The sequence below is a fragment of the Apiospora marii genome, assembly GCF_038362585.1.
Source record: "Apiospora marii strain CBS 49790 chromosome Unknown utg000007l_segment0_segment0, whole genome shotgun sequence".
Classification (NCBI taxonomy): Eukaryota; Fungi; Ascomycota; class Sordariomycetes; order Amphisphaeriales; family Apiosporaceae; genus Apiospora; species Apiospora marii.
In genome coordinates this window covers 1,441,656-1,456,827 of record NW_027117379.1, presented here as the reverse complement: position 1 = coordinate 1,456,827, position 15,172 = coordinate 1,441,656, and the positions used below count along the sequence as shown (strand labels likewise).

The following is a 15,172-nucleotide window of genomic DNA, read 5'->3' as shown; positions in this document are numbered from 1 at the left end:
AAGAGGAGAAAGAGACGCTTCTTTTCATGTAAGAGATAATTACTCCGCGACTGTGCGTCTGACGCGCCAGTATGTGAATCATCGCACGACTTCCTATTTAGTCAACGAAACGCAATATCATCATCGCCGAGAGGCAAGAGCATCTCCCGGTGTGCCCACTAGCGTGTCCCAAGGATAGCATAGGGGCGCGTATCTCTCATCCTTGACCGTGAATGCCAATATCAACCCCCTTCCCTATGCAGATAGCTCCTTCTACTGTCCTTGTCCCGCCTGAGTTGGGGTCAACCAACAGAAGGCTCAGTGGTAGATGAAGTATGTGTTCTGCGGACCAGTAGTGAAGATGGGTGCAGTTGACATGGTTTGCCCAATGGGACTCTGGATGTATATGGGTCGATTCGTGAAATGGTGTGCGTTTCCAGCCCAGAATGGAGTCTGGCACTGCTTGGGGTAACCTGAATGGAAACATTATCAGCCCTCGTCGTTCTTGAGAAATCGGAACCAAGCATGTCTTCCTGATTGATCTGAGTCACTTACACCAAGGACCCCAGTGAGGGAGTGCCTGTCGCGGCATCACATAGGGCGGGTTGGTCATTATCATGGGCACGGAAGCCTGATAGGCAACGTGTGGCTGCCTGGGTTATCAAACACATGTCAGTAAACAAGGATTTCATCCATATCATCATGCTGCCGAGAGAAGAGGAGGGGTGCCTACTGGATGATGAACATGTTGTTGTTGGGTTGGCTTGCACCAGGGTCAGGAGCAGACTGCGTGGTTGGAGGTTGGTTGGGTGGATTTGGGGGAGATCTTGCTGCAAGGTTCTGGTGTTGCTCAGGTGTTGCTTCTACAGGCTGGTCGTCGTCTTGGGGTGGGGCTGGTGTGGATGATGAGGGAGCAGCGGCATCTTGGTCGCCCCAGTGTACATGTAAGTTCAGTCCACGACGGCCCGCTCGTCGGGCGCGAATATCGACGGGAATCCTGCCAACTGCCGGTGTTGTCGGACCTAATGCTGTACTTGTACTGGCCGAGTCGTGGTGAGAGGGGCTTTCTTGGGGAGAGTCTGGCATGGCTGTAGATGGAGATGTCCCGGCAGTAGCGGTCAAGTCTGGGATCTCGGGATCGGGGTCAGGGCCAGGGCCGGAAGTTGTAGGTAAGTCGGGACTGTCACAATCGTTATCGGTGTGACCTGTAGGCAACTCGGCATTGGAATCATCGGTGTCCTCGTGACCTGTAGGCATGGTCGTACGCTTAGGCCGGCGAAACGGATTGGTGGAGTGCCTCTCGGAAGGAGCTGATGATTTCGGGCCTGGTGATGGTTCTCGGCTTTCGTGAGTTCCACGATTGAAGAAAGGGTTGGAGGGATGCATTTCCATATCGGGCGGAGATTGGGTAGGGCTTTTATAAGGGCTGTGAGAAGCTATTTTGTGATTTTTATAGAAAGAAATGACACAACAGCTAGGGTTACTGTGGCAGCAGGCACTCCGTCAGTTTTGATGTTGCTGATGCTGCATTGCCAAAAAGTGTGCAGGTTTGCTCAGGGGATCAGAACCTGAGAGTGTCAAGTAGGGCTGGAGTGTAGTCAGAATGAGAAGAAATGTGAAGAGATTTGCGGAAGCCCTCGTGGAGCTCCTGCTATGGAGGATCACTTTGATGCTTTATCAGTCGATCTGACGAAACTTGACATCACCCACCAGGCTCGAGACGTGCCTTTGAATAGATGTTCATTCTGTACTTTTCAATAGACATCATCAAGCTCGATTTGGAGCATGCTTCTTGTCCTCGCCATACTCAGGAAATTCTTTCCATGCCACGCCAGACGAATTATCGACTCGGCCCTCTACACCATCCACGGAAACAAAGCGCTTTTCCATAATTGCTGGCTGCATTTAAACATGTCCAATTATGCATTAGATGGGTTGGTTGACTGCGCTTTTCTCCTTCCCAGCCAACGGTCGTAGCATACAATCCTCAAGTCTCCTTCTGGGTATCCTGGCCTTCATCATCCGTGACAAGTAAGTGATGTGTAGGGTAAAAGAAATTATATGGTAAACAACACCATTTAAGAAGCATGAATAGAGTCTTGAATCATTAAGCCAACTTCGACACCGCCCCCGAACGTCGTCCATCTCCTTCCTCTTCTTCTAGCCACCCCTGAATCGCTGGAACCTCTTGATTCCGTGATTTAGTGATACGTTGACTTCTGCGGGTGAACTCTAACCGGCGCCGGCCCGGACGCCTGTGGCTCGTAGAATCCTCTGAGCTCCTGGGACGGGTCAGGGTCTGCGGACCGAGGTGCCTGAAGCTCTGGCGAGGGCGCGTAGTATCCCACGAGCTCGGGATTCTGGGCAGGTAGTTGCGGTTGCGTTCTTGACTGCAACACGGCGCCCGGTCGATATCCACCCCCGTCTGAGCTGGCGAAGGAATGACTGGGCGAGAACTCGACGCCTTCTAGGCCGCTCTGTCCAGGCCTCACACCGCCTAGTCGCGCCCCTCCCCCGTTCGAGCTGGCAAAGGAATGGCGTGGTGAGAACTCAACGCCCTCCAAACCGTTTTGTGCTGGTCTAGCGGCGGCAGCAGGGGCCGCCTGGGCAAGGGCTGGCCTCTTGCTGCCGCCGAAGAGGCCGCAGCACAAGCTCATGCTTTATGAGTACTTGGAGGATGTTACGGGCGCTTGGTAAATCTGTTCTTGCGATCTTGTCCTTTGGGGATCTCAACCTGGCCCAAGGCTGACTCGACGGCGCGCTCTTCTTCAGATTGATGGAACGGAGTGGTCGTCCAGATTGGGAAATGGAGCGGCGCGTTTGACAGGAAAACGAGAGACAAATGGCACGACGCAAGTGCAATCCCGAGATCAACGCAGGGAAACTGGACGGTTCATCCTCGTACGTGGACGAATCTCTGCTCCGGGAGGGAGGTAAAGAAGAAAAGGAGAGATGAAGGGGAAAAACGAACGATTGAAGCCTGCCGCTTACCTTCGCTTCCGCTGTAGCCTGTCAGATTAATTAGTACGATCCGAGAGGAAGATGGTCCCAGAATGAGATACAGGGGTGAGGGTAGGTGGAGACAAGGACCCCTCCAGCGCTAGGCAACTAAAGCGCTAGAATGGCCGCCAGCGTTATTAGCCATTCAACGTCGTCTTCCTGAATCGGTGAGTTGTGACCTATCGTTATACCATATTGAAGTCATCGTCGTGGTGGGCCTCGGCAATTGAATTGAAGACTGCATACCAACGAAAAATTGATTTCATATCCTCGTTTATCACTATTCTTGCACCCTGCAACCGCGCATTGTACCATAATCCCCAATCAACCGAATCCAAGCGAAGATAACGGCCGAGGTCATATAAACTAAAAGGAGGATGCTAGTCCACACCCTCCCCCTAACCTCGTCCGCCGCCCTGACGGCCCAGCCCCTGACCCGGGCCGACTTCGCCCCCTTCGGCGAGGTCCTCAGCAACCCGGCCCCAGACGTGCGGCCCTCCAACACGGAGCCCTACACCGCCACGGCCACGCTGCCGTTCGCCGCCGAGCTGGCCAACCAGGGCACCGCCATCAAGTACGCCGCCATCGCGTCCCTGCGCAATCTCTACGCCGATGGCCAGGCCCCCTCGGGCCGCCCCGCGGAGGCGCGGATGACCATGTTTGTTTGCGGCGCCCGGATGCCCTTGCCTACGCCGCAACAGCAGCAGGATGACGGCCGTGTAGAAGTCAAGGTCCTCGAGCGCCACCCCTTCACCACCCAGACCTTCATCCCGCTGACGGCCGACGCCTCGAAGCGGTACCTCGTGATCGTGGCGCCAAGCCTGCCGCCCAGCGCGCTGGACGGGGGCCTTCCGGTGCCGGACCCGAGCAAAAACTGCTCGTCTACGTCGTCGCCGTCGCCGTCGCCACTGCCGGGTCGAGGCATGCCCGACCTCGCGCGGCTGAGGGCCTTCATCGCGACGGGCGAACAGGCGGTCACGTATGGCGCGGGGACCTGGCACGCGCCCATGGTGGCCCTCGGCCCCCCGAACACCACGGTGGATTTCTTGGTGTTCCAGTTTGCAAACGACACGGCGGTGGAGGATTGCCAGGAAGTAGCGCTGGAGAGCAAAGGCAACGGGGATGAGCTGGAGCCAAGGATAGAAGTGCGTCTTGCTGCTGCTGCTGCCGCTACGAATTCGCACAAGTCTAAATTGTAATCGGTTTATCTGTAGCTAGGCGAGGAATCGATTCAAAATTTACCTAGCAAGATGTCCTTGCTTGGGTCGCTTCCACATCTCACAAGCACGAACAGGATCAGTCCTACGTAAGACAAACTGGGGTTTTTGGGTAATACATTATACTCTGACAATATCTCTAATTCTGCTACGACAGAATCTTACAGCAAAGAAATTCGGCATCCTGCCTGTGAATCTCTCCTGCATCGTCTGCGCATTTCCCAATCGCTGTTTCGCATGCAGAGCACGCCTTTCCTTCTTAATCGTACAATGTTCAGGTTATGATCGAGAAACTAGTTTTGACCACGAGACTTCTTCTTCTTGATCAATCTCTGCTGCTCATCATCGGAAAGTTCGTAGATGCCTTCTGGATCCGAGAAGTTGACGTTTCCACCATCAGCAGAGCTTTGAACCCCATTGCCAGAGTCGAGGACCGCATTGTCTGAAGCGTGTACTTCTCCATCAGGACTGGTGTTTCCACCCTCAGCAGAACTTTGGACCTCATTGCCAAGATCGAGAATCTCGAAATCTGGAGCGTAAAATTCCCCATCAGAGCCGCTGTCATCACTACTACTAGGGTCGTAGTCCTCATCGCCCGGGTCTTCGCCACTACCAGGCTCTTGGTATGAGTCACCGCCATCGTGCCCCTCCTGATACGAAACAGTTCGCTTTCGAGTACGGAGACAAGCTCGTTTTGCGCGGGGACTCTCATCCTGGTCAGCATCAGTGGCGTTGGCATCGACTACATTTGCCCGTTTGATGCCGGCTGCGCCCTTGCTGTTGCCCGAGTCATCATGCTTCTTGCGAGTCTTTGTTGCAGGCTGAGACTTGGTAGCAGGCTGAGTCTTGGGACCAAAATAGGTTGTGATGGCAGACTGGGCCTTGGTGACAATCTGGACCTTGCTGGCAATCTGTGCCTCGCTGGTGGTCTGGTCCTTGCTGATAATCTGTGTCTTGCTGGTAGTCTGGTCTTTGCTGGTGGTCTGATCTTTGCTGGTGGTCTGGTATTCGCTGGTAGTCTGGACCTTGCTGGTAATCCGGGCCTTGGGAGCAGGCGGTTTGCTCGAATAGTCACCGCTGCCAGAGTCGTCTTTACCGTTGGGAGAGAATTGGTGCATGTGATCGTCATCGTCACCATCGTCGTCAGAACCGTCATCGTCATCATAGCCATCTTGGCCGTCTGCTTTTGGCCACTTGTACTTCGCACAGAGGTCGTCGTATTGTTCCCGGATCTGGGTGCGATCATCCTCAGGCAGGTCGGCGAACTGATCCAGGGTATGGCAAGTCGCAACGTCGTTTGCCTCGCGTTGAGTGATGTTGTCCAAGTCGTCCTTCTGTGCGTATGCACCAGATGCATCGACCCGCGTATTCTCAAAGTCTAGCGCAAGGGAAAGGTCTTGCTCATTGAGCCCCTTCCACACTTCGTGCGAGGACAAGGAAGATCCTACCTGCTCAAGCCCGGTCGAGTTTCGGGGCACCAGTTCACCCAAAGCTTTGCCAGGCTCGACCTTGACTTTCTGGCGCTGTCGTAATTCCAGAACGTCCACCTCGATGGTGCCCTCCATCACGCAGTGATAAACGTGAACTGTATCCGCTTTCTGGCCTTGGCGGATACATCTACCGCTAGCCTGGTTCATGTGACTGTTGTATAGATGCTGGGAGTTACCAATGACAGGTGTTAGGAAAATGACGCGGTTTGCCATAGTGAGGTTTCCTCCAGCCGCTTCGGCGGAATTGACCTTCATCACCAGGACTTTGTACTTCCCTTGCTTGAAGTTCTCAACTGGGTTACTGCTGGTGGCATTGTTGTATGTTGTTGCGCACTTGATGCCCTCATTTTTCAACGCCTCCATAGTCTTTTCGAGAATATACTGGTGCTGGGCAAACATAACAACCTGTTCATTCTCGGGGAAAGTGCGAATCAGATTGATGACATATCTCAGCTTGGAGCCAAGGTCCTGGGCATTGGCTGTTCCGTTGCTCTCTGAGGGTACAAAGTGATCGTCTATGATCTGGCGATCTCGGAAGCGCGAGAATCTCGACAAGAAGACAACGCCATTGCCCCAGCGGGCGGCGCATCCATTCGTTCCATCTCCACAGTATTCCTTGTTCTCCCGGTGAGCGCCGCATAGTACGTGGCCGCACTGGGATATCAAAGCCAGTGACTCGGTGGAATTGCAGCCGTCTTCAGAACAGGCCACTTGTACGCCGGACTCGAGGTTGCGGAACACCTCGGCACATCTCACTTGCGCCAACTGTTGGTTAAGGTTACGGCAAGCACTCGTGAACGCGGCCCAGGCGGCATAGTACTCGTCGCTGGTCTGCGATTTCGTGGCCCCGCGAACTCTCAATGTCCCGTTGAGGAACGGCAGCGTTGTAGCAGCGCGACAACCTGAAAGACTGGGGTTAATATAAGCCCCTAGTCCAGAAGACATCTTCTTGTGGTTCTCGAGAACCTCGATAAGTTCGACCTTCTTCTTGGTCGCGTCGACTCGAAGACCCTCGCGGCGAAGAATGGTCACCACGTCGTCCTTCTTCAACAATTTAAGGCTGTCGCTGTCTTCACCAGGATGACTCTCCTCATAATCCGCCTTGTGCTCCTCTTGAGATTTACGTCGCTCCTCTAACGACTCCGCAATATGTGCCTCGAGAGCTGCCCGTGAAGCGTTCATGCCTGGATCGGTCTGGGTTTCAGCTTCCAACTGCGCCATTTTGTATCCCTCGATACCAAGTAGCAGATTGATGACATCATCATTGGGAAGCTTCTCTGTATTCTGGTGTGTGCTTGTGGCATCTTCGGGAGCCAAAAGATAGAACTCGTCCCACCTGCTGTTGAGGCTCTTGTACATGAGGTTAATGTTGTCATCACCGGTCGAAAAGGAGCCCAAAAGGGAACCCTTGGCAACCTTGATCGCATCCAAGCCGAAGAGATCTCTGTTATCGCGTATACATGCGTCAATGTCGTTGCCGTCCACAGGGAGAATTGCTTTGGCCAACTCGGCATAGTTGTCGCGGCCCTGGAAGATCTTCAGTGTACGATAATTAAGAGCCTTCAAGCATTCTGATAGATTGGCGATCATTTCGTTGTACTCTTTCGTATCTTTGGGGTCTTGATCCTCTGCTGCACGTCCCTTGTGGATGGTCCTATGAAGGCGCGGGGCAAGCCAGATCAGCTTTTTGAAGACGTATTTGACGTATTTACGTGCTTCTTCCAGTAGCGCTTCCTGGTCGTTGAGAACCCTTTGGTGATAAGAGGTTTGGCTATCGGGAGAGCCTTGGCGGAAAGATGACATCTGGACGCGGCTTGGGAAAGTTGATGCATGGAGCAAGGCTTTGAAGGCCAACTGCTCTCCGTCCAGGGGCTCTTTTAGGTACCCAAGAGCATGTTTCATTCTTTGGATTCCATCTGGTTTCAGACCGTCCGCATCCATATCAGCTATACGCACTTCGGCCTGGAAGCTCACGTATGCTGAAGCTTCGGCAAGCGTGGGCGGGCAAACAAGAACCTGCTCTACAACTTTGAACTTGTGACTTTCGCGATCGATCTTGTTGCATGCTGTGAATGCGGCCAAAAATCGTTCAGCTTGGCGATGTCTTTCCATGCTGAACTCTGTGGACTTTGTGATTCCATAGGAATCAAATTCTTCCATCTGCGTTCTGGGCGACAGCAACGGGCCATTTGCGATTCTAGGCAGTCCCGGACGGAGATCTATGGGTCGTGCAATATGCAGGCCGAGTGATGTTGCCATGGAGCAGACATCCTTCAAGTCTCGCGTCGGAGGTGTTCCCGAAAGAAGCCATTTGCTAACGGCTGGGCAATTTGTGACAAATGAGGCCACGGCTGGATTCTCGTAGCTGACTTCGTCCCAAACGATGCGGTTGAAGCTGTATTGCTCGAAGAGGACCGCCGTCTTTTTGGCTTTCCGCCAGTCAATGCTCTTGGCAATGGATGCTTGCCAATCAGTATATCCACGCCCACCTTTCCACTCGGCAAGAGCCCTGGCAGTCAACCCGTTAACAGGCAATACATGACCAACACAGTCCGCCAGCGCTCCCATATACTTCTTCTCGCCGAAGATACTGTCGCTTACGACGATAATGATGTGACTCTCGGGCTTAGACAACTGGAGATCGCTCCATTCTTCTATGAGAACGAATTCGCGGCCGTTGCGGTAGCCTAGGAACTTGCTGGCCTCCTCTCCCCATTGCCGGACAATGTGTTTCGGACAGATAACCATGTTGCAATTAAGAGCCTTGGTCTTGCTGTTTGACTTGCTTTCACGCAATTGGTAATGGTATTGGTCAAACTCCGTCTGCAGCTGGAAGATTGCCAGCATCATGACAGTCTTTCCAAACCCAATGTCATCAGCTATGATGCCTCCTCTTCGGACTACCATGCGTGTGGCGTAACCAAGTAGGCGAAGAGAAATCTCCTCTACTACTTCCTCTTCGATCTCACGCTCCACGAAAGGTTCTGGGGTTCTCTCATGTTTGAGCATCCAGGCCACGGTCGACTTCTGGTGGTCCAGTAACTTGTGTCCAGTGCCCTGGAAGGGGTTGTTATCATCAAAATTGTCTCCCTGGGCCTGGGGAAGTGGGCTGAGTGACTGTGCCAAAGACTTCAGTTTCAAAGCCGGACGGTCCACATGATTGTTCTGGGTGCGAGTCATGGTGGTGACCGAAGCTTTTGTCACCAGCAATGCCTTATTCTCCTTGGGAAGCTGTCCGTGTGCCTTGTGTGCCAGGCGTAGGGGATTGAAGACGAAGCGGACTTCAAAGTCTTTCATTTCATCGACGTCTGGTGATATGCGTAAAACCTGGATCTGGAAAATGGGGTGCTGTCTCTTGCGTATCCCCTCGTACCGCTCAACTTCGTTGTGCGTGTTAAAGGGTTTTGCCCCCTTCCAGTAAACCGCAGGCGATTTCGGTACGCATTCGCCGCAGCGCGAAGCAGAATGTTTCACGATTTGCATCGAATTATCGATGTGTTTGGCATACTTGGTCGTAGCATATCCCAGTGTGTTGAAAAGAGTGGCTTGCTCCCGTGCAGGCACAACCGCCCAGGAGTTGCCTTCTTGACAAGCCCACTTCATTTTCTGTAACAGAAGAAGAGGATCACTGGGTTGGTACACATTGGGATCATGAAGTGAAACCTTCCCAAAGACCAGTTTCCCAAGGGTTCGGTCCCCCTGGGCGCAATCCTCATCGCACCGGCTGTGGTACTTGGGTTGGTGTAGCGTGATGGTGTCAGGTGGGAGAGATGGTGAATTCTAATCACCTAGGTCCTCCCAGCGACTACCTATCACAGCCTCGAATGCTCCACGGAATGAGTTCTTCAACTTATGCAGCTTCGCCTTTGGTTCAAATTTCAGTAAGAGTTCGCGATGCTCGTGTGAAGCCAGAAGGCGATGATCGTAAGCAATGACGAATGCGTCCTCCTTGGGAGGCCCCGACAAAGTAGGATCCTTGAACAGTTTCACGGACTGGCCGCGAGCTCCTTGCTTGTTGCGAATGAAAAGACTGGATTCAGCAGCCTCGCAGTTTGGCGCGTGCAGATACCTGCCTGTTACTTCTCTATCCATCGTCTCGAACAGCTCGCTATTGAGATGCCAGCGGTTGACCAGTTTCAGGTTAATATAACTTCCACTGGTCGTATCTTGGACATAGGAGATCTTAGCCTCGACTTTGGCCGGAGCAAAGTTCCATATGAACCACTTGACATCAAGCGGCGAAACGGCTTCCTGCAAAACCGTGCCCTTCATGAAGGGTTGGGCCCGCTTGCAGAGGTGCTGCAGCTTTTTAGCATCTGGCAAGATGTTGTTTGCAAGACTGCAATACGGATCCAGCATTACGAACCAATCGATGCCCGATTCTGTACACACAACTTTCAGGTTGAACCCATCATCGGAAGTATACACCAATGTGACAGCCTCAGTAACGTGAAAGTGCTGGTATAGAAACTTGGCGTTTGCCAGAGCCTCGATGATTGTGCTCGAACTCTCGTAAGAACCTCCCAGCAGCCTCATGGCCTGTTCTGAGAATCTGCTCAGCGTTGTATTCCAAATTGGACTGAGGAGCTGCACAATCACTGTTGGAAAGTATTGCACAAAGGCGCGCTCCGAAGCTCGATATGGAATGGGATCGCCAGGAATATGAGCATCTATAGGATTTCCATGGGCAGGATTGCCAGCACAGTTGACGCATCTAATGATGCCGCATGTGGTACACTCTCTGAGGCGTTGGGTGCTGTAATGCGCAGTCCCGTTGCAGAAACAGTATCTGCGGTGTTCAGTCACCATCTTGGCGACATTGACAACCGAAAACGCCGCGAAGCCCGTGGTGCTGAAGTCTCCGACTGGTACAAGCTGTACGTCTTCGGGGCTCAGTCGTGGCGAAGAAGAAATGAATGGATTAGGATAGCCGGAAGATTCAATGTCGTCAAAACTCTCCCATGGGGAGTTCCGCAAGTCTTGACCAAGTGTAACCATCAGACTTGCAAGGAGAACAGCGCCAACGACGGTAGTCGACATTGCATTGCCTGCGAGATCTTTCAATTGATCCTGGGTTTCGCGTGAGAAAATGACCAATAATAGGGGGAGACCTTGCATCGCCATGCATTCATATCCCGAAATGAAGCGGGATTGGTTGGAGATGTACGGGAGGCCACTCGGTGTGAGACAGCCTACAACACGGAACTCTGCAGTGAGCAGATGTCGATCGACATTCTGGCTCAAGTCCAAAATCTTGGTCTTGAACAGTAGATCGAAATCCGCCTTGAATGCTCTCAGCTGGTTTATATCCAGCACGTCATGTACGCGACTGGGGAGAGTGTTCATGAAATATTTGTTCATGCGATCATGGAATAGCGGACGACCATTCTCGACCCAATTGGTAAGTGGTCTCTCATCGCCGAGATCCTCGTTACGCCGCACTCCAGCGTGGCGTATTATGCTTAGCTCCCAGTCAACCTTGTCCCTAGTTCTGGGCTTTTGGGCTTTCTCGTCCATCTCCAATCGGGCGAGTTGGGCGAGGGGATCGTTTGGGCCAAGCAGGTAATCTGCGGCATTCGATGAAGCCGGCTGCTTGAGGGACGCAATAGCTTTGCTGAGCATGCGACACATGTCATCGGCGCCAGGGAACTTCTCGTCGTTAAAAGCGACTAGGTACTTGCGCTGACGGGTTTGGGGAATGTAGAAGTCCTTGGTGTCAAGGTCGCCAACCCAAGCGGTGTAGCCGAGGGGTTTGAACCAATGGTCTCTGGCACTCTCGAAGGGTGCTTTCTTGACGTTCTCCAGAATCACGATTTCAGGCTTGTGCTCTGCGACGAATGCGAGCATAGAGAAAAAGGTCTGTTCCGATTCTCTCAGTTTGGCCATGGATTTCGTAGTAATGTCAACGATGACTTCTACCACCTCATCGAATGTCGGGGTACTCTGCTCTTTTCCTGTCCACCTGCAGAATTCCTTGACATTCTGGCTGAACCCATCCTGCCGACTTGAGTTCAAATTAGAAAAGTCGACGCACGACGTACCCGCAACAAGTATGTTGGTGCCACGGGGGATGGTCATTAGTTCACCCTTGGCCGTGAATCTGATACAGGTTAGCATATATAGTCGCCAGTAGGTACTCAGGAAGATGCTTACGCTTCGGTTTTTCCAATGAGTAAATCACGTATGTCATTGAACATTGCACCGCTGTCAGAGTTCCGCGATGCGAACGCCTGCTTGAACGGATTCCATTCGGCAGCAAGTAGATGCTCGAACCGGAAAAGTTGAAGTCCCGAAATAGAGTAGAGGGCTTGCTGTATCAGTTGCAGTGCGAAGATGGGGGATTCGGTACCGGAGCACAAGGTTGCAACCTTGAAGGTGATACCGCCCTGGTCCGCAATCCTCTTCAGGTCTGCAAATTCCAATGATTCCTTACTTGTAGCTTTTTTCACCATCTCGATGAAAGCGCGTAGCGGGTTGGTAACAGGTCTGCCACCAGACGCGCCATCGCCAGGGAAAGGGCCACTTCGTCTCGGTCGCTTGGATGGCCGATTGCCATGAAAGCCAGCCTCAGAAGCGGTTCTCGGTGAGCTCGTAGACTGGTTAGGCCAAGCAAGACTCTCCCGAGCAGGAGCAGCGGACTCGGATGGCGCCATGGTAGCAATGACTTACACAGCAAATTACCGGGCAATGGAGGGAAGAGCGTATGCGTAGAAGGGAGGGTGTGCAGAAGAGCGTACAAAAATGCAAGAGATGACGATGTAGTGGATGGTTAGAGGGGTGTAGGTGTTTGTTGAAACAGGCTCGGGGCTTGGTCGAGGGGTTTTGTGCAAGTCCCGTATTGGCACCAAGCCCGGAGAATGTTCATGAGCAAGGCAATACGACTGATGATGAAAGAAAATCAGCGCATACCTTGCGGAGGATGTGAAGAAGATGATGTGAAAAAAATGATGGATGGGCAATGCAATTTATTTTGCTCTTGGTTGGGAGAGCAGAAAAAAAAAAAGATTGCAAACAATGTGGTGTGGTTGATGGGTGAAATTTTATCTCTGCAGCTTATCTTCTTTGTTGGATGGGGGGGTACTCGCCCCTTTCGGTGGGAAAAACACCTCTAGGGGAGCTCCCGCCCTTTTCGGTAGGAAACGTATTATCTTTAGGGGAGCTCCCGCCCCTTTCGGTGGAAAAAAACACCTCTAGGGGAGCTCCCGCCCTTTTCAGTAAGGAACACACACTTCCAGGGAGCTCCCGTCCCTTTCGGTGGAAAACTCACAGCTTGGATAGTTCCCACCCTTTCGGTGAAAGAAACCACAGCTTTAGGGGAGTTCCCGCCCCTTTCGGTGGGAAAAGCACAGCTAGGGCAGCTCTCGCCCTTTCGGGGTTCTGCTTAGTCGTCTGGTAGCCCTCGCCCTAATCAGGAGGATGCTCATTCGTCCTGCATCACTGACCCCGTTAAAAGAACGAACAGTGAGATGAATTCCAGTGCGGTGCCCCTTTGGAAACTTCGGTTTTGGTTGTGCTCGCACACATAGAAAAGGCAGCCACATAACCGCAATCTACCCCGGCGGAGAAAAGTTCAGGCCCTGTGGCAGCACTTACTCCTTTGGCAACAGTAGTCCCATATATGACAGTACATTTGCCTCAATGCTAGAACAAAGGGCACCAGCATTGAACATAATTCAAAGCCGATCGGTCCTGGTGCCTCAATATTTTCAGAGCAAACAGACATATGGTGCTGTTAAACTGCCTGCGCAGTGGGTAGGAATTGGACCAGTAAAGGTCTACCAACCAGTTTTCAAGCGTTTTCAATGGTATTCACTCCAGAGGTCGCCGACACGAAGAGCCGAAGTGTCTCAAAGGCAGGCAAGAGCCATCGTGTGAAGCCAGCACAGAGACCTGAAGAGAATTTCGAACAGTCGGCTTCTTTAAAATAACCGAGGGATGAGTCTCATGATGGTTCAGGCCGAGTATCTTGTTGGGATCAGTATCCTCGTATCCAGAGAACCGAGCGTCGCCGAGAGGAGGTTACTGAAGCCGCAAAGTGGGCATGACCGTATCAGGGGCCAACACTTGAGGCATGAATAGATGGAGTAACAGTGGGCAGCTGGATTCCAGTATGCCTAGAGCCCCTTATACGCATCACGAATGTGAAGGGGGGCCAGCTTGGTCGAAAGGAGCCAACTGTTGCTGTCTCGACTTTCGTTGGGGAGCATGATCGACTTTCGGATGCCAGTGGCAGCTCGGGTTCAACTCATGTTTTCACATGGTCGATGGAATAGACCCTCTCAAGATCCCACCTATAGTGAGTAATCCGGTCAACCAAGGAGTCGCATTGACGTGCTAACACCTCTCAAGGCAACGCACGCGTCACTTCCGTGGTCGGCTGGCAGTAAGGCTGATGATACATTAGCATAGCATGATGAACCACAGGGGCGTAAGTCTGGCAGTCCAAAGAGCTGACAACACTAGCCAGTTGTTCTTAACTCAGCCTCGACTCGTCGACAAGGATCCGCCATAAGCAGTTTGCATTGATTCGTGAGGGCTAGGCACATAGACCGCCCATGCTTACAACGCCCTATGGAGTTTGCCATTGAGCGATGTATACGTCCAACTGTGTACGCAGCATGGGGATGTGAAACTGGGTACGCAACAACCCCCCTGAGTGCACTCAAACAGGCAACTTCGGCCTGGATGGTGGAGTCGCAACTCCAGGGTCTTCGTGCACTCAGTCCATCACTTGACAGATAAGCACAGAGCGACCCACAACCAGCAAGGCAAGTCTTTGTTGCCTGCTACCCCATTGGGGGCCCATCGTGAGACCAGACTCCGGGGGACAACACCGCACACATAGCGATGTCGCTACAGAGGCCATGGTGGCGTTCATGTCCTGCGCTCCCTTTGCTTTGCCAGGTGATCCGCCCCAACATCAAAGAACGGAGCCAGCAAAGACCTGCAATACCTATTGCCTGGTTGGCAATAGATTGCACACAAAGGTGCGCAAGCGGCCTTAAGTCGTTCATGGAACATCGTGATCGGTGGGTTTATCCCAAAAGGCCTTGGGCTGTTTGCTCCAAGCGTCCAGTGGCGTCTGCAATCACATTGCAGCACGCAACCACCCTTCGGTTCATGTGCAAGACCAGGGAATCGATGAGGATCGCAGAAGCTGGGTACAAGTCTCTGGACTGGTCAGAAAATACCCAGATCAATGCAGGATGGTATTCCTCTGATGGATCAATGCGATGTCATATTTTCAAGATGGAGATGTCAGTTGCATTTCCCTCAAGCCATTGAATCAAACAAACAGTGGGAAGTTACGGATTAGCCGATATCGGTTTATCCAAAATGTATTTAGCCGATAGGTAGTCACGCTAGCGGCTAGCGTTATCGCGTTATCGTGTTATCGCGTTATCGCGAAGGCGCTAGCGCGATAATGCGATAACGGTAGAACATCGGCTGTGCTCGGGCAGTCTTCTATCTACTTGTACAGTACCT

The 15,172-nt window shown here is 52.5% G+C and overlaps 5 protein-coding genes across 5 annotated transcripts; 1 reads left to right on the top strand and 4 right to left on the bottom strand.

The window, feature by feature from the left end:
- Positions 1-708: 708 nt before the first annotated feature.
- PG985_010836 (uncharacterized protein) lies at positions 709-1,371 on the bottom strand (the record flags this gene model as incomplete). The annotated part of the gene is made up of 1 exon (XM_066830603.1): positions 709-1,371. One exon carries the CDS (start codon positions 1,369-1,371, stop codon positions 709-711), a length of 663 nt encoding a protein of 220 aa, XP_066681285.1.
- Positions 1,372-2,180: 809 nt separating this feature from the next.
- PG985_010835 (uncharacterized protein) lies at positions 2,181-2,636 on the bottom strand (the record flags this gene model as incomplete). Its single annotated transcript, XM_066830602.1, has 1 exon — positions 2,181-2,636. One exon carries the CDS (start codon positions 2,634-2,636, stop codon positions 2,181-2,183), a length of 456 nt encoding a protein of 151 aa, XP_066681284.1.
- A 720-nt stretch (positions 2,637-3,356) lies between these two features.
- Positions 3,357-4,178, top strand: PG985_010834 (uncharacterized protein; the record flags this gene model as incomplete). The annotated part of the gene is made up of 1 exon (XM_066830601.1): positions 3,357-4,178. One exon carries the CDS (start codon positions 3,357-3,359, stop codon positions 4,176-4,178), a length of 822 nt encoding a protein of 273 aa, XP_066681283.1.
- Positions 4,179-4,489: 311 nt separating this feature from the next.
- Positions 4,490-9,289, bottom strand: PG985_010833 (uncharacterized protein; the record flags this gene model as incomplete). The annotated part of the gene is made up of 1 exon (XM_066830600.1): positions 4,490-9,289. The coding sequence occupies one exon, from the start codon at positions 9,287-9,289 to the stop codon at positions 4,490-4,492; it is 4,800 nt and encodes a 1,599-aa protein (XP_066681282.1).
- A 177-nt stretch (positions 9,290-9,466) lies between these two features.
- PG985_010832 (C-5 cytosine-specific DNA methylase) lies at positions 9,467-12,339 on the bottom strand (the record flags this gene model as incomplete). Its single annotated transcript, XM_066830599.1, has 2 exons — positions 9,467-11,786; positions 11,840-12,339. The coding sequence occupies 2 exons, from the start codon at positions 12,337-12,339 to the stop codon at positions 9,467-9,469; spliced, it is 2,820 nt and encodes a 939-aa protein (XP_066681281.1).
- Between the last annotated feature and the right edge of the window lie 2,833 nt (positions 12,340-15,172).